The sequence below is a fragment of the Rhinolophus hipposideros genome, assembly GCF_964194185.1.
Source record: "Rhinolophus hipposideros genome assembly, chromosome: 11".
Lineage (NCBI taxonomy): Eukaryota > Metazoa > Chordata > Mammalia > Chiroptera > Rhinolophidae > Rhinolophus > Rhinolophus hipposideros.
Genome location: NC_138057.1, coordinates 22,164,831 through 22,189,784, shown reverse-complemented (window position 1 = coordinate 22,189,784; position 24,954 = coordinate 22,164,831). Strand labels below are relative to the sequence as shown.

Sequence of the window (24,954 nt, the reverse complement as noted above, 5' to 3'; positions counted from 1 at the left end):
TTACTCTTTCATCGCAAGTGTTGCTGTAAAAAGTGGATAAAAACAAAAGAACCATGATCCTCCAAGTCCTCCCCGGCATTATATAATATTTACTAAGTGAAACTGATAAGACATACATCTTAACAAATGAAACAACAATGTAGAAAAATTATACCTTACAGTTATCACCACATAACACTGTTTAGATTCTACCACCTTGACTTTCAGTTAATATAAAATAACACGGGAAGGAGAAGGTACGCTTATCTTTCATGAAGAAACTCAATCCAACGATTTTATCAAAAGCCAAACCTTGACTAAAATGAATGGCAACCAGACTCATAGCAAGATGTATTTGACCTGTGGCATAGGCAAATCTAAAAAGTTTGTGAAATTTAAACTATCAGACACTTTTCAAGTCTGGGAAACCACAACTTATACCCAGGATGCTGTTTGGGCCTTCAAAGCAATATGCTCAAGTGAATAAATCATACATGAAAACCTTACACTATAGCATTCTTTTATAAAGTTCCTTTTTAAGAAGTATTCCCGTTCCAAGGGTGTGCCTCTTTCTGGTCCCAGCTACTTTTCCATATGGGAAATATAATGCCGTAAAGCTTCCCTCCATCTGGTGCCTTGAAAAACATTTATGAAGAGGTTTTACTGTACATCTTTAATAATCCTGATACTCCAGACATCTCTTGGTCAAAGTCATCCTAAAATGTGAACCTCAGAAATCATAATTTATATTAACAGCCTGGATCCAGGTGTAAGGTAGAACAGAGAGAAAAGAGAGGACGAAGCAGATGGTGCTGTCAGATAGCCCTTCTTAGTGCACTACCAAATCTGAGACTATTTTCCACAAGAAGAACCTACTGGCACCAGACTACCATCTTCTTAAATTACATACATATATTACTTATGAGGCAAGTACGCAATCAGGTGAACTAAAATTCTATGTACTGGGAGGGAAACTGACAAAGGGAATATAGAGGAATTTCAAATTTGATGATTTTTATTTTAATAGGCACCATAATTTAATATAAAACATCTACATTTTAATTGGCCCAATTACTCCCCAAGTGGCATTGGCAACAGTAATTCTATGGAGATTTTCTTGCTCTAAGCGAGTGACTTCATGGGTAGCTTTTGCAAAACGATCCTAATGTGGCTAAAATATAATCATTTTTGGATTCTCACTAAAAGAAACTTTTAAAATAAGTTTTTATTAACTTGTCAAAACACTTATGAATTAAGGAATTGGAAGAAAACACCTCTTTGCTGCCTAACCTCTGTGATCTAGTAAATGGTGGGTTTTCTATAATACATGGCAAAATATCATTAGCGCAAACTAAAATAAATGCTTTTATTTCAAAAAGTGGGGGCTGGGTTGAAAATTAATTTTGTTTAGTCAGACATTTAATTACACAGTTTGAATTAATAGTACAACCAAGACAGCTAAGGGATGTTTAAAATTCTTTAAAGCATTAACTTTTCAAGTAAGTTGGAAATATGTCCAAAGAATCTATTTACATATAACACATTATTGCTCTAATTATAGATCATGTGTATATATTCATTAGAAAACGTACCCTAATGACCTCTGCTTTCCTTTAGCTTAACTTGAGTCCCAGTCACCACTAAACTGAGTGCTGTAACAGAGAAACATGGTTTCTATCTCTTTACCATTTGAATATAGCAGCCAGTTAAGTAAATATTTGCTGAACAAATATGTTTTCCTGAACCCCCAAAATAGGAAATAAAAAACACATTGTAAGGAAAATTTGTCACCTAATGGTGTGTTAAAAAAGGATGGAGGATCAAATTTGAAACGACTATACATTAAATAAAGAGAACACATTAAATGATAAGTCTTAAGTTAATAATAAGTACGGTATAGTTAATTTCCATTCACCACCTCTAACTTGACTAAGTTTTCTGGATTTATCTCCCCAAAGTTTTAACCAGATGTCCCAATTCATTTTCCTTTATTTAAAATTAATATGCATAGTAGAAGAGACCATTTTCTTTCTATATCTGACCCTACCATACAATTATTCAACATGGTTTTATTTTGTCACTCAATGGCACAAACCAGGCTGAGGAGAAATTAATCTGTAATTCTCCAAGTCACAGAAGAGGTTTACAGAAGCAAATCTTTGCATGTTAAAATTTTGCTTCAGGAGAATGCTAGAATTTTACATGAGGGGAATTCGTCGCTAGAGGAAGATGTCTGTTTACGTATTTAAAATCATAAAATCATTATGTAAACATTAAATGCTTCAGATTCTTCATTAATCCACACGGACCTGCTCATTAACGTAACTGCTAGTGTTTTCTCATACCACATATGAAAACATGCATAATAGGGTCAGGCACAGGAGATATGTATGGGTCTCTATAAAATTAAAACAGAGAGAAGCATCTGCTCCCTACAAACACCCAACATTATCTAAAACTTTGAGTAAACCAACTAGTTCTCAAATCCTTAAACTCATTTTTTATAGCTTTATTGCCGAAGCCTGTCCCTATCAGACACAAGCATAACTGACTACAGAAATGTATAAGCGAAGGAAGCTAATGGCCTTGCTTAATTAAAATGTAAAACTTCTGCATCTGGGATGCCATTTGTAAGACTTTAAAGGAGGCTTCAGTAAGTCTCTCTCTTGACAAGAGCATTCAGATAGCAGAGAAGGCTACACACGCGTTAATGACATTTACCCCCCTAATAAGAGCTGTTCACACTTCATGGTTTTTCCTTGTTATTGCTGAGGACACACACTCGCACCTCATTGAAAGATCAGTACTGCAAGGGAAAAAAGGCCCCTTGAGACATCTCAGACTTGAGGAAAAGCACTAAATCAGGCGATGCTACATAGATGACATGTTTGATTCTCAGGGGTTCTTACTCACCCTATGGCCACGGATTTGAGGCAGTTAACACACAGCCAAGCAAAACCCTCCCCCACTCCCAGAAGACAGGGCCATCCTCTTCGGCAGCAGGCATAGTGAAGCTAGGGAGAAAAGAAATAAACTCCTTTCAGGTGCCCTAGGTCTGGCAGGATCCAAATGTCTTGTACTGCTCTCAGTTAATCTTCATCGATGTGCGGCTGAATGAATAAAACACTAACCTTTTCACCTAAGAGACCACAATTTGAATCCAATGTAAAGTCACCAGAGGATCAATGGACAGAGGCACTCATATTTTAAAGCAATAAAGCCCTGCAAAAAGGGAAAGGGGAAAAAAAGTTTTTTACCGTGGTTTTGGCCACAGATTCAACCCGGTTTTCCTGGCTCAGCTCTTATGAATTGGATCTCTGATTCAGAATTGAAGAGCTCCCAGCACTGCCCCTATGGATCTCAGAATCTGGCAAAAACCCATGGCTACTGCAAGGCAGATATTCCCTCACATGTCAATACGTGGAAAAGCAATCCCTGTTGGTGATGGAGTGATGGCTGACTCAAGGAATACACTCAGCATGAACTCGAATTCTGGCAGAGATGACAGGACACAGAGACAAGTAGCTCTTAATTACTCTTTGAAAGGGAATTTAAGTGTATTTTGTTGCTAACTTAAGATTTCTAAATATGTCTGCATACTTTAAAAAGCAGCAAATGAATGAACCAATTTAAGGCGTGTCCCCAGCTACCTAATTTTGTGTCTTATCGATGCACCATAAAATAAACAGGCTTAATATTAATGGGTACTCTAGAGGCAAAAACCTTTGGGATACTCTGTTTAAATGTCAATGTTTGTGAAGCCTGGCCTAACCTGAGCATAAGCCAATATTTTCAGTGATCTGTGTTCCAAACATTCTCTTATTTATTCCACTAAGGAATCTGGGGAAAGGAAAAAAAAAAAAAAAGCCTGTTATGTACAGTATTCCTTCAGAATTGCATCCCAAAGAGAATGCAGTGTGAACCAGAGTCTTTGAGTTACCACATTTACTTAACTGCTATTTTTAAAACAAAACAAAAAGTCACATCAGGAAAAGCATATTAAAATAAAAATAGAAAATACAGTAACCACATTACTCATACTAACTAGAAAGCTGCGTCTGACACTGTTATGGCTTCGTTAAAGAGAAAATGACATAAGAACAAGGAAACCAGGTTAAAGCATTTCCTCATTGAGAACTTCAGTTCTCAAAGTCTCTGACCAATGCTTTCCTGGGGGCAACCGGTGAGAAATACACAGTATCCTAGAATGAGCTCTTGACAGAAAATGCACACCAACCAATACCTCATTCTCTTATTTGGGGGGCCTTGTGTATAGAGGTGTGTTGTAGGCATGCAAGACATTTCACAGTTAAAACGCAAAACCAACTGTCCAATCCTGCCCAAGTCCTCCATCCGTAGTCTACCTTTGAGAAAGAAAAAAAGAAAGAGGATACAACAAGTCACTTAGTTGCCACCAACAAATGACAACGCTTCCTAGATAGGAACAGGACCTCACTACAGTGGTGGGCTTCTAAAACGACTGTTAATGAAGTCAAGAGCCAGTGATCTGTCTGGCCTTTTTAAGTTTGAATGTTATTATTATAGCAACAAATGTCGGGTCTGTGTACCAACAAAATCACTAGTCACACCCCTTCGAAAAGGATAGTGATGGAAATATGATGAAACAAAAAGAGCTTCTGATCAACAAGCCCAGGCCTGGCCTAACCACGCTCACCCACATGACAGCTCAGTGCTCCTCACTTACCTGAAATGCAACTCTCCCCCATAAACTTGTTCACACCTCTTCCCAACACAGCATTCTTCCTGGATGGAAAAATGTTTGTTCCATCCTTTCTTCTCTGTAACAATATCTTTCTTCTTCCTTAAGAATCTCCTCTTTCAACAAGTCTTCCTAGAGTAATTCAATTTGGCAGTGGTCACTTAAATTCTACTAGTGAATGCATTGGCCTGCGTTCCATTTTCCAACTCCTGCTGGCATTCGCTATATGGCTAGCGTGCATGAATCTAATAAGGAATCTTTATTTGTGTTTGTCCCATTCGTATGGATTTAGCAAAAGCTTCCAGAAACCTACACACACATCCTCATCTCACTTTCTACTTTTCACAGCCCTTGGGTAGCTCACATAGGAATATTGGAGATGCAGGTCACTCAAAAGAAAACAGATGGTGGACTAGGATTGCATCTTGAGAGCCTTCCATAACGCTTTGCTACAGTCATAACAGATTTCAGTTCCTGCGCAAGCCCCTCTCATCCTCCACCTGCCCCTTCTGACCAAGTCGGCGAAACACTAGAAAAGAATACAGTGGTTCAAATCAAATATGTGGACAAGGAGAAAATCACAACGTTTCTATTGCTCTAGAATCTTAAGGGTTGTGGTGGGTGGGGGGACCGGAAAATCTTTCTACTTAAGCAATTAACATTTACTGAGATCTATGACTTTAACAAAATTACTTCTCTTTCTCCTCAAAACTCCATTACGAAGGTATCATCAGGAAGATGAGGCTCAGAAATCATGTACTTTTTGTAAAGGTAGAGAGCTAATTGGTGGTAGAATTGAGGTCTCAACCCGAAGCTCAGGAGCTTTGTACTTGAAATTCAACGAGGAGCATGGAAGAGTGTGGCTCTGGAGATCATAGGGGTTAATCAGTGTCACCACAGAGAATATCCATTTCAAGTAAACCTGAACTGGTTCTTATCAAATGGCGAATGGCCAGAGAGCTGTGGACTCATGTCTGCTCCTCCTGGGGAATACAAAATCCTCTTTCTCTGTGTCCCATAGACACAAATGCTATTCTAGTGGTCGCTGCATTCCATCCTGGAATTTGGTGAGCTATCTAGTTCGACTTTGTACGGGTAAAGGAAGGAATATTTTTATTTTAACTCTGAGCACAAAACATCAAGCTACACCCTTGGATATAAGGTGTTTATTTACTTTGCTGTTCAAATAGTTACAGCTTTGGCAAGGGATTCAAAATCCCTATATCTCACTGCCAGCTTTGACCCTGCCTGAGGCCTTCAGCCACCATCACTTTAAAACCAGGGATAACAGTCTCTGAAAATCTCTCTCTAATAGGGAGGTTAGGAGGATTGCTGGGATAATGTCGACAGAGTGGTCCAAGCACTCTGGAAAACAGACACTCTAAATACAGTGCATGGCCCCGAACCATCTACTTTTTGTACATCCTTGACAAAGACAGCGAGCTCTTCTTGACCATTCACACCTGGGATCCTTTTCTTCCGAAAAAGATTCACATATTGTTGACCCAATGCAAAGACACCTTACAGCGTGGTGGTGATAACGCAGTCTTTAGTTGGGGTCAAATGATCCCTCTTCTATGTCCATGCTATGGGTCCTCGTGCATGCTTATAGTTTTCATCAAACAACTTGCATGACTTGTTTATAGCTACTCTTTGTCCACTGGAGTGAGGGCTTCCTGGGAGATCTTCTCTTGTGTACTCAGTACATAGTAATTAATCAATAAAATTTGTTAGTATTTGAAAGTCTACTAAATTAATTTATACCCAGGTCCACTGTTCCTTATGCTCCAGAAATTTCCTAAAAACCTGTGAGGTCAGATAACACCCATAAAAAGGTTGGCTGTTTTAAATAAGTTTTACATTATGCAATGGGGTGAAAACTGAGATACTCTTAACACCAATAATTTTAATAAATTCATCAAGTACTCGTTCATTCTGTGCCAGGTGCTTGAAAGGGTATTTGAAGTTATTGAAACGGAGAAATGCAAGGGTAATATAATGATAGTCATATATGAAATGAGTCATAACTTAAAAAATAACATACATGCATACTCACACACGAACAATGTGTTATTGCTTAATATTAAGGGTCCTGTGGGCTAGTTACTGCACTAAGTACTTTATACATATCATTTCAGTTAACATTTATAGATAAGGCAACTCCGGTTCAAATATGTTAAATAAGCTATCGTAGTGTAGGTAACAGAGCTATCAAAAGGTGAAACCAGGATTCATGCCCAAGTCTGTCCCACTCCAAAGCTCAAAATTTTTGCCACTATACCCTCCTGCCACTTATTTGTAATCAAGTATGTACTGTGTACGTATGTGTTTGTGTACATGCTCATATGTGTATGCATATGTACATATGTATGTATGTATGTATTATTTCCAATTGAATAGTAGAACCCTATTGCCTGACTGGTTGGGAAGGCACTCTGTTCTAAAAGGAAAGGTGAAAACAACAAACAAAAAAATCCATGATTTAAGGCTGCTTTATACACAAAGACCTAAAATGGACAGGTTGGCAATCGTCTGTAATAGCTAATATCGTCATCTTTTTCATCATCGTGATAAATGTTAATAGTTAACATTTACTGGATACTTAGCCAGTGGCACTACTAAATGCTGTATGTACGTCATCTTATTTTATCTTCACTAGAAACTCATGAGGTACCGTTAGGTGAGGGAACCAAGGCTTCCATAGATACAGGCATGGGCCTATTTTCACACACCTAGTAAGAACTGGAGCCAGACTTCAAACCCATGAACCTGCCTTAATCACACGAATCTGTTGCTCTAAGCTTTTTTGGTCCAACTATATAGAAAGAAGGCAACCTTCTGGCTATTCCGCCATATCTGAGTGAGCCCCTGACCAGTGCTCATCCTCTATGCCGCACAGGTACAGCTGGGAGTGTTCTAAGCTCTGACTGGTGACATGCGAAGAGAAGTGACCCATTAGGCTTTGCAGCCTGGTCCATAATAACCTCCCTCACAGAACCTCTACCCTCTCTCATGGCTGCCACCTGAATGAAAAACCTGAGGCCCCAGAGAAGAGCAGAGCCATAAAATGGCGGAGGCCCTAAATGACCTCTCTTCAAATCACCTCTGGGAGGAAAACGTTCACCAACCAGGAATGCTGACTGGTCTTGCTGAGAGGGAGAAATAAATTGTCAGGCCACTAGCATTTCAGGGTTTCCTTACCAAAACAACTAGCATTTTTCCTACTGATATTCACTAATGCCTAAAACGTATTTCCTATCTTTTTCTAAGCATTTGACATCTGCCAAGAAACATGTTTGGCATCTGGTATTTCCCTGCTGCAACTGGACAGAATCAGCTTTATACATAGATATAAGCGAAACATACCAACTGGAGTAGTAGCTCACAACATGCTTTTACCTACATTACTTCATCCTTTTGCCATTCAAAAGTAAGAGAGATATAAAGGGTTATCTCAATTTTAAAGATGAAGAAACTATGGCTGAGAATGGCAATTTTTTCCATACTCACATAAATAACCACTGGCAGTACTGGGACTTCAGCCCAATCTCACTCAATATACAGTTCCCTCTTTATCATCCAACCTGGTATCCTTTTATGGACCCAGAAAAAAGCTACCTCATCTCAGCTCCACCCCATGCACATGATATAGTTAAATCTTACCAATGAGGCACAAAACTTTTGTTTCACACACTCAATTACGAAAGGCAAATATCCCTGGCAAGGGAAGTCAGAGAGGCCAGAATTTACAATGAAGCACGAAAGGTAAACACCAAGTCTAAAGAAAAAGTTTGGTCATGGAAATGAGAAAGCAACAGTAACTTGAAACAAGGTAGACTATCAGAAAATAGCTGATATTGAGAAAAGGAACACAAAAGAGGAACCAATTTCACATAATTTTGCCTAAGGTCAGGTGGATAAGATCTACCACTGAATACAAGAGACATCTTCACTCTGTCAGTTCAGGATTCCCCGGTCTTCTCTGTTCCCAAACCATGCCACTCTGATGCTACAAGTTTCTTTTTCTGGAAACACAGCTTGGTTGTCTTAAAAACACAGAAGCAACAACAACAGTAACAAAAACCATCCAAACGCTGCCCAGAGAGTCAGAGACCTGAGTTCAAAGCAGATTTCAAATTCCCTTCCTCCACCGTTTAGTAAGTCTTCCTGTGTGCCCGGCTGGGAGCTGGGAAGTGGGTTACAGTGATGAACGGGAGACAAGTGGTTCCTATCCTCAGGAAGCTACAGTGCATCAACTGTGCCAATGTCTGTGATCACAGGAAAGTCACTCAACCGATTGGAGCTAAATTACTCCAAATGTTAATTCCTTGGCAATATCTAGAAAAAAACGGTATAAGAGAATTCAAAAAGCTAACATATGTGAACTTGTTCCACAAAGCGATGTTTAAATGCAAGTGTTTGCTTCCTATTGATGTTTTTCTACCACACTGATACCACAAAACACTTATTCTACACAGGCCACTAGTGAGGGGTTGTGGGGGCCTTGATTCTCTTCTTAATGCCTTCACAGCTCCAGCTGCTGTCACAGAATTTCGTCCCTAGGAAGCCTCATGAAAGACTGAGGACCCTTGGCCAAATGAAGTTACTGGATAGCCCCTGAGTTCCATGGTGAAACATCAAGCTATACTAAGTTAAGCAGGTTTCTTTATTCATTCACTTAACAAATATTTATTGAGTACCCTGCCTTCGTAGTGTTCCCTAGTGAAGAAGCTCTGGGGGGGGGGGTGGGGAGAAAATTTTAACAGTTGATCTTAAATTGGATTGGAGGTTGAGGGAAACAGAGTCTTGAGATAGGGCCACACTAGAAAAGCCCTGCATTGGTTACGCTGGACAGAAAGATGTCTGGGAAAGAAGTGGGGCTTTGGCTGATGCCTAAAGGACAAGAAATAGCCCACACAGAGAGAGGGGTCGGGGGGTCTAGGCAGAAGAAACCATACATGCAAACACCCCAAACTAAAGTAGAGCTGAATGTGTTCAGGAACTGAAGACTTCTGACGACTTGACAGGAAAAGGCTATTAAGTGGGAAATGTTGGTGGAAGCTACTTACCTACTCCCACAAATGACTTATTCCAGAACTTCTCAGGGCCTTTAGCATGCTACTGTTAATCCAAAGGCTCTAAGAGAAGGGTCAAGAGTGCAGTTTCTCCCAAATCTAAAGTTGGACCTCGGGAAGACGAATGCCCCCCAGAATACTCTGGGAAATGTTCTTCTAAAGTGCTGATTATTCTATTAGTTCTGATTGTTTCAAGACACAGGTGATTTGAAAAGTGCATCACTATTCATTCTTTCACAAGGCTGCTGACACCTCTGCTAATTATTCAAAGTGTCTGATATGGTTCTCTGAATTCTGGCAGGACTCATTTGCAAAGGAGGAGATTTCTACAGATAGGCGGGAGCATGAGCCCAGGCAAGTCAGTTACAAATTCAAACTGAAAAGAGAGACCGTGAAAACTTGATTTTTAAATGATTAAATTCAATAGTGATAATCACCTATATTTTTATCTCCTAGGTCACAGAGAAAACGAGAAAAGAACAGGACACTGCTTTGATTCATTGTCAGTACATGTACCATGAGATAAACTTGAAATAAGAATTATTCTTCAGCAGCAGAAAAAAATCCTCATGTTCCTTTATATTTAGATTTTAGCATCTAATTGCATATTTCCTATGATGGCTATTTTGTGGAAAAATGCTTACCATTTACCTCATTTGTTCTGAACTTTCTGAATGAATACTTTAAGTGGTACACAGGAGACTACTGAGCTTTTTACCTTTAGGATATTCCAGGATTCTTAAAATCACTGTAGTCCAGGTTATGCTGTGCATTTCACAGCCAGCTGGCTAGCTTATGAATTACACAGATAATCATATTAGTGAAAATTTTTACCAAAACAGCAGCACAGGACTCTTGAAAGATATCGCCAGTCTTTTCAATGAATCTGTGGCATCACTATCATCCCCCCTTTTCTTTGAATAGCCTCTTAATACATGCTTGCAAATGAGACTTGTGATATGGCCTGCTCCTCTTTTCCCCAAACCCAAAAATTCAAAGGCAGATCAGACACCCGAGATTCTCCTACATTCAAAACTATCTGTGAAACCAGAAGTAGCTGTGTATTCAGAAGGGATGTAGCTTTGGGCCCAAAGAGAGTTAAATTAATATCCTGGCTTCACCAGTTCAACTCACAGTACGTCTTCATTTGCCCAGTAACACAATCTATAGCCAACTGCTAACCAAGTCAATATGTGGTAAGACTAACAGCCACCCCAACTCGCCTGGATAATTATTCTCCTTTAACTGACATAATATTCAATATACTGTTGTTGAGAGCAATAATGCTAAAATTGATGCCTTGAGGGCTACAAGACAATTGAGTTTTGGCCAGATAAAATGACTTGTACACTAATAGTGCATTATATGGTTCCACAACCTTTGGATACACATTTTCTTGTCTCCTTGTATAAAATGTTATATGTAATTATATTCAAAGTCATTTGTGCATATTTTATTATTACTACATAAAATTGTAAAAATATTGGCCAATAATCAAGTAAAATTGCTTTAGAGGAAAAGGGTTTATTTCTGTAGCCTAGCTCTTGTTTTGGGGGGTTTTATTTTTGTTAAATGAGCATTTGTTCACTACATAAGTGATAATACTTTTGTGTCCTTTAACCTCTTGCTTTTTTTTTCTAAAACAAGTACTGTCTTGTCCAAGGAATAAGTAGCTGATAAATGCTGAATAACAAAAAGCATCACTTAAATAAAATCTATATGATATCAATTCTATCAATAAACAAGAGAGAAAAACCTAATGTTCCTCTAATGTAAAAATCATCTGTGATTTTCTCAAAATATCAATTCTAAACTCTGAATGGAGAAACAGATTATATTAGACACTTGTCAAAATCTATATGAAATTAATGAAAATCGATCATAACTTTAGTATAACAATAAATGACAGTGTTCTTTAAATGCAGTATTTCACACCCAAATGAGAGACTTTATAAATGCTTAGTTTGTCGTTTTGCTGAGTTTTTCTCTCATTTTAATTTCTCCTGCAATGTTATATCTTTAAAACCTGAGTCCTCATACAAAAAGAAATACGGAGCACCTTTTCTATGCTTGCCTTAGAGCTATGTTGAAATTTGGGAAGGAAATTAACATGTAAATAATAATTTCAAGTAAAACGAACAAACAAACAAACAAAACTCAGGCACTAGTCAAGGCAAAACATTAGGACCACAGCACAGAACATGCAGCAGGTTCTGTACGTACTGACAACAAAATGCTACTGTAACTGGGCTAAGTAGGCAAATAATCACAGTCATGCAAATATCTATCTGTTTGGACAGAAAGACACCATGCATATGCTCCAGATACCTTCGGTAAAAATATACACGTAGAACTGATGCTAGAACTAAAGATCCAAGTGGAGGCAATAAAGACGGTACCAGATTGGGGCAAAATACTTTAGGTTTTAGATAAAGGAAAAGAGTGCTTCTTAGCCGCGCTAACAGTTCCATTCAAAAATGTGCAGAAGGCCTGTGCTTTCATACAGGGTAGAATCCATCCAAAATGGACATTAAGAATCACGTTGTGGAAATATCTGCAGCGAGATGTGGTACAGATGCGTCTTGAGGCCGGTGCACGCAGGGGCCGTTAAAGTGGTCCCGTGCTTTGTTTTTCCTGGCTGGCCCCTTCCTCCTGGACCTTGTCCCCCCTCAGGTCCCCTGACCACCCAACACTTAACTGCACTCTCCGAAATGTCCCCATCCTGAGGCAAATGAGACAATGCTAGTGAACGTCTTCTATAAACTGAAAACGTAACATATAATTATGCCTGTTATCATCATCATCTCATCAGTAAGGGTCCAATTTTCTATGCTTTCCAAGTTGACATCTCACTAAACTAAGAAATGACTCTATGCTAACTGAAGCCGTCATGGGAGCAGACAGATTATTCTATCTCCCCTCTTTCTCTGCGTCCACTCATCATCCCTCCTCTGCTCTCTTGCCCTGGCTAATCCCTGGAGGTACCGCCCAGGAGAATGACAGAAATGTGTCTGTGTTTATGCCAGGTTAAAGCAAGGGGGAGGCTCGAAGCCCCCCACTCATCACATACCAAGCTGGCAGCCAAGGCCTTGCACATAACACAGGGTGGCTTGGGGAATAAACAGGCTGGCAGAGCCAAAAACCATTTCTTTTGAAGGGGTCAATTCTCCTGGTATTATCCCCATAGGAAATTTCAAAAATCACTTCAGATTCTACCTTCTCCAACTGTGATCTCCTTTGGCAGGAGGGAGCCCTTCTTCATCATCCTGTGTAGTCTTTTTGGATCCTGGGGTCTCTCAACATGCTGTTTTCAACATTTACCCTTCAAGGGTCGTAGGAAGACAGATGGCCATAAAAAACATTTCAGAGGCAAAGTACACAATGCAAACCCACTCATAACATACTGCGAAATATGATGGGGAAGAAAAAGGCAAGGAGGTCGCGGGGGAAGGGAGCGGAGGCTGAAGGCCTCCCGGAAAAGTTTTCAGACCTTTACTGGATCGGAAGTGCCCCTGACACAAAGAAGGGACTCAAAGCTGGAAGAACAGGTGCAGTGAAGGCCAAATCTATAACCATGTCTGCATGTTTTGGAATGTGAAGGTTGACTGGTTATAAAAGCAGGGAGTGGACAGAGGTTACAGTTCCTCCTTTGATTTGGACGAAGAAGCAGTGATTAGTTAGGGCACACAGACAACCAAGAAAACACCAAACCTACAAGGGAAGTGTACGAACCAGCCCGACCAAACGCAGAGGAAGTGTCGTCTCAGATCCTCACACGCCCGTCCCTTTCAGTAGAGCCACAGTAAGACTTGCTGGAGAAACCAGGGAGCTCATGGGATGGGGGAGATTCAGAATCGAAAAGATGCGAACGAAACGACACGAGGCGACAGGCCACGTTTTCCTTTCTAACACACACCCCACGGGCCCAAAGCCGGCCTGCTGCGGGGACATCACTCCTTCCTCCCAACTCCCTGACAAGCCTGCCCGAAGGACCATTTTAACCAGAAGACAGTGCGAATGCCTGGGCCTGCGAGGGGCAGGGGGGGACCAGGTGGGCCCAGGGCTCCCCCTCACCCAAACCCTCCGAGAACTGGTCCCAGACACCAGCTGTCACGTCCTCCCCCTACCTGAAGGATGTACCCCCGGACGTAGTCCCGCAGCGTCCAGCCCAGGCCGTGCAGGATGTGCAGCACCTCCTCCTGTTTCAGGACGCTGAAGAGACGGTCCAGTAGGATCTTTAGCCGCACGGGCACCGCTTGTGTCCCATAGAGCATCAGGCTGCTGATGTCAAACACCACGTTGGACTGCACGATCTCCACTTGCGTGGGGTGGTACAGGTGCTGCGTGCTGAGCTTATCCAAGGCTGTGGCGGGCCCACCGAAGGGAGAAGACAGAGACAGACAAAGCAGAAACAAGTTACTGGAAGCGCCCAGGGCTCCGTTTCTAAGGATGGATGTCTAAGGGAGAGCTTGCGATGTAAATAGCTCTCTTCCCACCTCCTCCCTGTTTTGGGTATAAATGGCAAATATAAAGCACCGTCAACGTTCAGGAAGAGAGCCACTGAGGAGGCTTCTCAATGACTGTGTCTGACTCTAAAAACCAGACTAATTAATTTGCTAATTGAACTATGGCTCAACCCGCGTTACCAGAGTGTCTCCCCTCCCACCACCAAGGAAAAAAAAACCAAACGATTCCCACCACACAGCAGAACAGGCTCCACCAATGTCGCTTTTATGCGTAAGATTTACCCCTTATAAAAACTGAACGGTTCAAAGAAGAGCGTGTCCTTTAGACCGCAGGGGGAAAAGGCCGAATTTAGAAGAAATAAGGAAAGCTAACATCTGGGTGGTGGGCTCTCAAGTGAAATTAGCTAAAGGAAATTATCCCAAGACTTAGTTCTCCCAATTTTACCTCTTGCTGTTCACCTGTTAGATTTAGTTTAGTATTCCCTGGCACGTTCTCTAAAAGTTATTCAAAAAAAGGAAAAAAGAAAGAAATTCAAGCCACAATTCAGTCACTTTTTAAACAGCTCAGACCAGGGTCTCCGTGTCGGATGAAAATGAAGGAAAAAAAAAATGACTAAAATTAGATTTCTATGTATTTCAGCCGTATTATCTCAGTACAGAAAATCCACAGAGTAAATGTATTTATTGAAAATTTTATGGCAACAATTAGGCCTTTTTTCCTCAAATCTAAGAAATTATTCCTCTCCCCTAGATCTAAAAGCCAAGATAAGGTCATGTGGTCCCAATCTCCATCCTTATCTGAGTTACTTGGAACCCTATTGTAGATCATGTAATTACATTTTCCCTCAGTTTCTCTAAAATGAACAATTAAGATAACATTGTCTCGTCCACAGGGCTCAAAGAGGTGCTGCAAAGATTAATGAGATAATAAGAGGTGCTTTGAACTCCTTAAGAGAACACAAAAGCATTAGATCAACTGTCACAATTATACACTTATGACCTTCTAGAGATTAAAACAGATAAACCTGTGAGCTGGAAAGATGGTCATCTAATCTCTGAGTCAGGAAAAAAGGGTATCAGACAACAACATCCAGGCTCAAATCCTCACTTGCATACCTGAGAGTACCTAAGGTTTCTGCAAGTTCTAAGGTTTCTGCCTGGCCTTTCTCACTGACTCTTCCCACCACCTTATCCCATAACAGTATGTACTATACTCTACATAGGCATTCTGAGCAACTCTTATTTTAATATACGGGTATTTCCGCATATTAATGCAAGTACTTAAAAGTGCACGCACACACACGGTTTTTAGTATTTCGAATCTATTTTTTCAGGGCTCCTCCTCCACTCTCGTTTCCTCCTGACTTGTGGTCACTAGAGAGTTCATGTACTCTTGATAAATTGCTTTCTTACATCCATAGTGTAAAGGCCCTTATCATTTACCCGCTGGCTTCATTCAACACATTTACTCCCAGGAATACTTTGTCAAAGAGTTCGGGTTTCCTCATACTTCATTTCTTGCAGCTGATTTGTCTGATCTTTTCCTATTCTAGTGGTTAAGTCAACTTTGAATAAATAGCCTTAAAAATTAATTTAACGTTTGGGAAGATAAGGGTTTCACAAGCCTAGGGACTGAAGTCTTCTCTCACTCCACAGGGCATTTAGACTGTAAAAATTCAGGAAAGAGGTATGATTATCCCTGTTCTTCAAGTACAGCTTAGCTACTCAGCCTCTGATGAGTGACTGCTGCTTACAGAATGCAGTGACCAGGCCAGAGAAGATCTGTCTCTCCCCCATTTTCCTTCATCAACCCTCCTGGACCATATCATTCACTTCTTCACAAAATATACTGCTAATAACAAATATGAAATTGAGATGGGTCAGGAGGAGAAAATAAAATGACATCAAATCCTGATTGTTGTCAATGTGTTTAGACCTTGTACCTGCGCATTAAGTATATGCATATTTAAGGACAAGTGGAAAGCTGGCATGCCATTGCTCTTCCTCCTACTTTTTATCAAGGACTGGCAGCTTTAGACAATGAAGAGGACTACATGGCTGAGGGTACAGACACAAAGAGAAGCTGTTTAGAGAACTGAAAGAGCACAAGTGGAACAGGTATGACCAAAATACTTCCCCAGATACGCTTCTGAGAACATCGAAGAGTGAGAGGATTAGAAGAACATTACCTGATTCTTCTTCGTAAGTATACCACATGCCAAGAAGTAGGAATACTGGTATAAACCACAGAAATACAGAGCAGATGTGAACAACTTTTTCTGCAAAGGACCAGACAGTAAATATTTTTACTTCTTGCGGGCCATACGTTCCCTTTCACAACTACTCACCTCTGCTGTTATGAAAACAGGTGAGACAAACGAATGGGAGTGTCTGTGTCCTAATGAAATTTTATTTACACAAACAGGCATGTCGCGAATTTGGGATCTGAGATCTCATCTACCCTTTGGGAGGATGAAAGGGTGGACCAGATATTTTAAAAATTCGATAGTAGAAAAGGAAAAAGCCCCAAGAGTGTGATTTAAGCAGCAATTACCTAAGAGATGAGTAAGAGACAAAGGCTTAATATTAAACTGTCCAGCTTGCAGATGTCAACTGTAAATTTCAGTATAAACATATCATCAAACATTATGACCTGTCAAATTTTTTGAATGTATCCAAATTTTCTGCTTTATAATTGCTGAATCACACTGAGTCACCAAGTTGTTGACAAGTTGTGGGGATGTCTCCTTGATGGACAAAATGATGCTTTGTTTAATTGTCACGGTATCAGTAAACTGAGAACTGGACTTCTGCCTAATGTCACGATCTTCCTATGTCTGAGCGTGGAGGATCCCAGCCTGGGTCTTGGTAGGTTAGGAATATGAGTTGGGCCAATGGGATGAAGAACAGTCAGGGCGAGAATTTGTTCAGTGGCATGGAGTGGGCAAAGATGGTCACCTGCTTTTATACTTTATGGGCCTGACCACCTGCTAAACTGTCCAACACCCATGCTCCGCCAAAATTCCATTTTCAAATGACATCTTAACCAGAAATTGGATATAAAAATGTATAAAAGTAAAGTTGCTTTTGATGAATCTAGAGTGAGCATGGATTAGAGAACTTCCAATCGTTTGTTACTCGTTTCCTCCCTTCAACTTGAAGCATCTCAGTTGGGCCCCTACAGTTCCCAGCAGCACAGTTTGAAAACACACTTTTCTATATAGTAGGAAGGAATCAATTGTTTTGCCTGCTTTGATCTACTTCCCTTCATTTTGGTAACAGAAACTGGATTTCCCTTTGGGGAAACACTCTTCCCCTACCGGTTATTTTATAGAACAGAATATTCCTTAAGCTAGGCCTGGAAAACCAGTACATCCCAGTTCCTTGGCCACAGCAACTCATTCAAGAATGCACAAGTGATTTAAGTCTGAACAGTGAGACTGAATCCTGGACTTTTGTTAGGACTACTGGGAAATGTTCTCTTTCCTCGAAATTATGTAGCTGGTAAATATGCTTGAGAACGAAAATCACATGGAAGATAGCTGGGCTGCAAGATGGTCTGAGAAAGGCGAGGTATTGACAATATTGTTTGATCCAGAAGATACAGATATGGCCGTGCTTGAGGCTGGTGCTATCCCTGGGATTTTCAGTTACACGAGCCAAGAAACTCTTTCTCTCTCTCCCTCTCTTTTTTCTTATCTGCTTAAAGTAGGATTCCATAACTTTTACGTAAAAGAACCTTGCCTGAGACAATTACCTTTTGGGGTAATTTTCCATCTGGATACCATGTCCAATGAAAGGTATGTTAATTCCAGGCCAAATGCAATTTTTCCAATGACTGGAATGAGGGTGTCCTTAACAATTTCTTGTCTTATACAAATTCACAAAGGGTGATGGATGCCATCAACAACATTAATAAAAATAACCGTCGAGTGGGAGGAGTAAAGGAAATGATGCTTTGAGTACTAACTCAATGTCAAGCATCATTCTAGTGGGTTAAAACGATCTCATTTTATCCCTTGAAACAATTAAACACACGTTATTATTATTATTGCCTATTCGGAGATCACAGACTCAAACAGGTTAAGTAACCAGCCTAAGGTCACTTATTTCTCCCAAAGAAAGTCTGTTTCCACCACATGTTCAGATAAACAGTCAATAAGAAACTCTGAGAACTTGCAAGTCTTCCTCATGTTGGAAGTCCCTAATTCTCAGCAATCTGGGCTTCTTGCCCATCACTCTGCTGAAGCAAGCATTTCAAAGGTCACCAACACCTGCCTTACTATGAAATCCAATAGCTTTCTTCCTTCATTATTTTCCATGATCTCTCCATAGCGGCTGACCTTATTGATCGCCACTCCACCTAAATGCTCTTCTCCTTCAGTCATGCATACATTCATTTATTCACCAGCACTTAACTTATGGCCGAGGTAGGTGCTGCATGCAGATGCAGAAGTCATTTATGCTGTGGCCTCCACCTTGACAGGTAGACAGACGCAAGCACTGTAAATGTTATAAAAGAGATCTGATAAAGGACAGGAGGACACAGAAGAGAGGGCAACTCTGCCGGGAAGGCAGAAGTTATAAGATTACTAGGAATTCACAAACAAGAAAGGAGATGAACTATCTGGGTAGAAGGAACTAAGGTAAGGGTTCTCAAACATTACCTGTGTCAGAATCAGCCAAAGGGTTGTTAAAACCCAGATTGTTGGGCCACTTCCCCAGTTTCTGATTCACTAGGTCTGGGGTGGGGACCAATCCACACGATACTGGTGCAGCTGCCAGGGATGGTATTTTAAGAACCACTGGACGAATGGAGTGTGTGAACAGCCAAAGAATGTTAAACTTTTGAGGCAAAATGGCTAAAGTAAAAACAATTAAGATGGGCATACTATAAGGAATCTTAACACGGAAGGCCCAAACCTATGGAAAGCTTACGATTTTACTTCTCATTAACAGGATACAGAAAATATTAAACATTTTATAAGATGAAAATGATTTATAATTTTACATATAAAATTCTGACAAGAGTCCAGAAGTTTAATTAAAGCAATGGTTGTGAGCCTGGCCCATGTTCACCAGTGACAGTTAAGAAGGTGCTAAATGAAACTCGGCCACAGAGCCACAAACCCCTAAAGGAGAAGAGTGGAGAGGGACACGGTCGTGTTGAGCTTGAAAAATCACCACAGGTGACTGTGACATAGACCCCATACGCATGCCACACTGAAAATCACAGAGACAGAGTTGGGGGCAGGGATGGGCTGGAGTCAAGTGGACAGAGTAGGACATTTTTGCAATACTCCACTGGGAGATGCCTTCACTCAGTGGTATTCAAACTATGATATGGCTACACCTGGAGTATGCGAAGGCCGTCCAAGAGGTAGGGAGACATAGGCTACTTCCGGATCCTGCAATCCCACAGTTAACTCTTTCCTAAAATTGACCCACCTGAGAATAGGCTTGCAAGCTCATGCAGATTACCCTTTCCCATGTCTCCTTTGAATACTGTACTCTGCCTTCTTTACAAAATAAAGGGATAGTCTGATTTAACTTATAGGATGCAGTGGCCCAGCGTGTAAAACTCTCCTGGGTGCCAAAATAACTGATGACTTGAATTGCTTCATGAAAGCCTCCTTTAATGATTAATAAAAGCAGCAAGAAACTGCAAACAGGCCCTCTTTCCTTGATTATACATATACGATTAAACAGTAGATAGAACCTGATATTTGGGTCTAGGTTGGCATACTAAGAATTCAAATAAAATATAAATGGGGCAACTGTAATGCACTGACCTCTTGCATTCCCGCCTATTTTAATAATGTATCACTTTTTAGTAAGTATCCTGTGAGAGCAAAGCAAAAATGTCCAATACTGAAAGTGCCCCCTTCCACCCTATCCCACATACTGAAGGTAAGACATTCTATTTTACTTTTAATTTTTATTAAATTTATTGGGGTGACATTAGTTAGTAAAATTATATAGGTTTCAAGCAAGTAATTCTATAATACATTATCTACAGAGGGTGCCAAGAAAATGCATACACATTTTAAGACAGGAAAAAACTGTATTAAAATTATGCTGATGGTAACCACTCTGAGCACCACTTGTAATTGCAGAAGTCAAATGTGACTTGCATTCATCTTTTGTTATCAGTATATGTTGAGTATTACAATTCTAATACGGCTTTTTCCTTTCTTAAAATGTGTATACATGTTTTTGGCACCCTCTGTGTATATCGCATTGTATATTCACCACCCAGAGTCAGTTCTCCTTCCATCACCATATATTTGACCCTGTTTACCCTCTTCTACCACCCCTTTCCCCCTTTATCCTCTGGTAACCACTGAACTGTTGTCTGTGTCTATGATTTTTGTTTGTTTGTCTTGTTCATTGGTTGTTTTCAGTTTTATATCCCACACATAAGTGAAATCATATGGTTCCCCACTTTTTCTGTCTGACCTATTTCGCTTAGCATGATAATCTAAAGATCTATCCATGTTGTCATAAATGGCAATATTTCATTTTTTCTTATGGCTGAGTAGTATTCCATTGTGTGTATGTACCATATCGTCTTTCCAATCATCTATCGAAGGACACTTTGGTTGTTTCCATGTGTTGACCATAAGGTAAAACATTTTTTTCAGCTACTTCTGATACTCATCCATCCATAGGAGGTGTCCCCACGGGAAGAAAAGCCCCTGAGCACATGTAAGTGATGCCTACTCTCTGAAATGTAGTTTGAATATTACCCTGGACCTATAAAATTTGTAGGATACATTGGATAAAGCCTGTGGATAAAAATTTTACGTGATTTCTTGCAGAAACTATGTTTATCATTTAATAAGGTAGTTACAACCCATTTACAAAAAAAATCAAAATATTTATATTAGTTATGTAATCATTTTCATCTTATAAAATTTCCATATCCTATTAATAAAAATGAATTATGATTTAAATGTCAAAGAACTTAATTTTTAGCAGTATATAATTTATTTCATTAAATACATAAAAACAGTTTGACCATGAGATCTAGCAAAATTAGTGTTTTTGTATATGACCCTTATCTAATTTGTTCCTACAGTCCAACAACAAATTGCACTACACATATGGAATCCCATTATCGATATAACACTATGACTTCTAACATACTGTTCATTTCATAAACCTTATTTAAGTTATATATTACAGTACATCATTACTTATTAGAGATGAAAAATAACATTTCTATTGTAAACCGAATAAATTAATTTTACTAGCTTCACATTTTTATTCTGGACTGTTTTAGTAATCTATGAAACGCAGTCCATAATTTATTGATGTTTTAATAATTCTTCTCAACATGTATATTAATACATTTATTTAAATTGAAATGTGAGTTCAATTCTTTCCAATGAAAATCAAGTCAGATTTGGCAGTCTGATTTGACCTAAGCATGGGTGGAAATTTTCATCAATTAAGATAGCTAAGTCTGCAGTGGTAATAAAAATAAATAAAAATAATAACTTAAAGCAGTAATTTAAAGTCCCCAATGTTTAAAAAGTGTTTGCTGTCATGCAGATTAAGGCGTTTCTAGGGACAGGCTCCAAGGGTTCAAATCTGCCCCCTACTTGCTGTATGATGTTGGCAAGTTACTTAGCACATGAAAATACAGGATGGCTCTTTATTTTCAAAATTCTTTTGGAGGCCAGCAAGCCTACAGCTTGAAGACCCCTACCTTAATTTCCAAGAGAAAGGAAAGCAGAATATAGGATCAAGACCAACCTAAGAAGTACAAGAGAAAAACATGCGTGGAGTGAAGGTAAGGCAGGGTTACAGGATGAGCTTAGGGGACTGATGGGGAAGTCAACTGAGATGCAGGGGAAACATTAGGATTCCAGAGGAGCTGCCTCTCCAGCTGCCTGAGTGTGATAATCTGCCTCCAGGAATCCTACTACTCCTGCCCTGCCCCTGATCCCTAACCCATAACTTGTGCTCCCCCGATGCACCGCGTCCTCAACTCCAAATATGTACTTGACCCCTATTGCTGTGAAAGGTCAGACTAAGAAACAAGGCCAAAATGCCTTTTTTTTTGGGGGGGGGGATATTTTCTGATTGGGTATGTCATAGGTAGGTGCTCACTGAAAAAAATGTTGTAAATTTGAGAAAAAGTAAAAGAAACACAATCATCCATAATGCCACCAGCCAAGGCAAGATTGTCCACATGTTGATGTCATTGTACCTTTTTTCAATCCATAATTTTATATAGTTGAAATCGCACTATGGATACAAATTTCTGCCTTATTGGTGTTTTTCTCACTTAATATGATATAGCAAGAACGTTGAAAATTATCTCAGTCTACTTAGTACCCACAAATTTCTCCATTGAAGTTCCCCTGGATCAATCCCTCCTTTCTGGCCTAACTTCTGTCACTTTAGTACAGGATTTTAGACTCTCATAATTCTATTACTGCAAGTGACTCTGGGCTGGGGCACTGGGGGGATGATATACCTCTGTTCTCCCTGGCCTAATACGACCTAAATACAACCAAGCCTCAAGTCAGTTTTCTCAAAACACTGCTTAGAATGTCTCTTCTCAGCTCCAGGGTTTCCAATGGTGCCGCCTCCCCGCCCCAACAATAATACACAAAAATCCTTAACCGGAGTCAGAAGACCTTGGACAGACTTACTTTCCGTCCTAATAATTCTGACATAAGCCTTCTGTTCCAACCAAAGTGAGCTACCCCACTGCCTTTGAAACATTCCTAGCACTTTAATATTTGGTCACTAAATGAATATTTCCAGGTCCTATGCTTAGCTTTGGAGATTTAATGGAGAAGAAAACAGATATGATTCAGGCCTGCTTGAAGTGAATAGACTAGTGTGGAAATCAAGCCTTTTAAAAATACACATTAACACACAGAATTACAAACTGGGTATGTGACAAGAGAACATAATGTAAATGAGGGAGGGGATGGGGTGTCCCAAGCAAAGCCAATTCTGCTAGGACAGGAACAGGATGACACACAAGATGAAACTGGAAAGACAAGCAGGGATCCTTCCATCTGCTGAGCTATGTTTTTCAAATTTTTAATTTTCAATGCTGTTCCTTAAGTGTCTTTCCTCTTTCTTAATTACCTCTTGACTACCCTTTTCTTCTAGCTTCAATTCAAGGTCTATTTTCTTTTTCCACAAAGGCTGGAGAGGTCCCCTCATCTAAGAGCAAACTTTCTCAACAATGATGGCACTTATGTGTGCCAATCATATATGTCTCAACAATATATTGCCCATTTAGCCGGTCACTAACGTGCTTGTTTTATAACAAGAGATGGATGTTAAGCAGCAACTATATCTGAAACATAATCACTTAAGGGTGTTTAGCCCTCATATTGTGGAATGGATGAACACAGTGTGATACGTACATAGGATAGGAGGAGGCCGTTATGTATTCACCCTGAAGGAGTAAATGCAGGATTCCACTGCCCCACCGAATTCTTCATTTCACCCATGTCCCTTTCTCAACCTTCTCATTTGCTCTTTCTCCTCTAAAGAACAGTACGGGTTCTCTAAGAGAGAGAGTTTAGGGAGTGAATTGGGGCTTCTACCGTGTTTCCCCCAAAATAAGACCTAGCTGGACCACTAGCTCTACTGTGTCTTATGGAGCAAAAATTAATATAAGACCTGGGCTTATATCATGTATTATATTATATTACATTACATTATATTATATTAAAGTCCCGATCTTAGAGTATATTAAAATAAGACTGGGTTTTATATTTATTTTTGCTCCAAAAAATGCATTAGAGCTGATGGTCCTGCTAGGTCTTATTTTCGGGGAAACACAGTAGCTGGGCAGGAATTCTTTCCAAACTTTGTATAGTTTATTTCCTTTCCTACCACTTCCAGCATTATTTAGAGGCATCCAATGGATTTCTAGGTAAAAGCAGTATGAACTCCCATATTGTTAAAGAAAACAAGCTCAATACCAGGGTGCCTGGAGTAGAGCATATGCATAGACATCATAAAGAGAGATATTATGAAAATCATAGTACCAATCACCAGATTTATGATAAATGGGCTATATTTATGGTCTCATAGCTACAGATACATTATAGTATAGACTTCAGAAAGGGGTCCGAGAACAGTAACACCCTAAGACTGTAAAAAAGCGTCTATAAAGGAAAGATTATTTTTCCTTTGTAAAAGGCTTGGTGACATAAAAGGTGAGCTCTCTTTAGTATGTGGAGTTTTATCTAGAGGCCAAAAAGCGAGTTTAACTGCACAATATGGATACTAGTTCGAAAAAGAAAAGAGAATGCATACAACAAGAGCTTCTTAAACCGTGAATTAGGTTACTGAGGGAACATAGTTTACCTGGATTTCTTTAAAATGACAGAAACAGAAGCTTAAATTGGTCATTTTCTGGCTATAAAACAAAGGAGAAATTGAGGCCTGGCTATAATTTCAATAAACACTTTGATGGGCTCTATAGTTTTCCAAAGGAAAGTGGTAGCTAGCCCCAAGACCCAAAAATGACACATAAGCCTGGATGAAGAAAACTCATTTCTGCCAGGAATAGAAGGACCGTAAGAACAGCCAGAATTGTGTAGTTAGTTCATTAAGGGAAGTGTGTACTGTAAATGTAAAATAAGTCTAAAATGTAATGCAAAATACGGAATAAATGTAAAGTAATATATACTTTTAATGGCATCGCTAACTTAAAGAACAAAGTAATGTC

General features: G+C 39.8%; 1 protein-coding gene across 3 annotated transcripts in view; it reads right to left on the bottom strand.

The window, feature by feature from the left end:
• The window catches only part of BNC2 (basonuclin zinc finger protein 2), a 409,221-nt gene that overhangs the window by 102,756 nt on the left and 281,511 nt on the right, over positions 1–24,954 (bottom strand). For all 3 annotated transcript variants that reach the window (XM_081067443.1, XM_081067444.1, XM_081067445.1), the window contains one exon: positions 13,902–14,137. In XM_081067443.1, the coding sequence (XP_080923569.1) occupies positions 13,902–14,137 (236 nt within the window). The remainder of the gene's footprint in view (positions 1–13,901; positions 14,138–24,954) is intronic.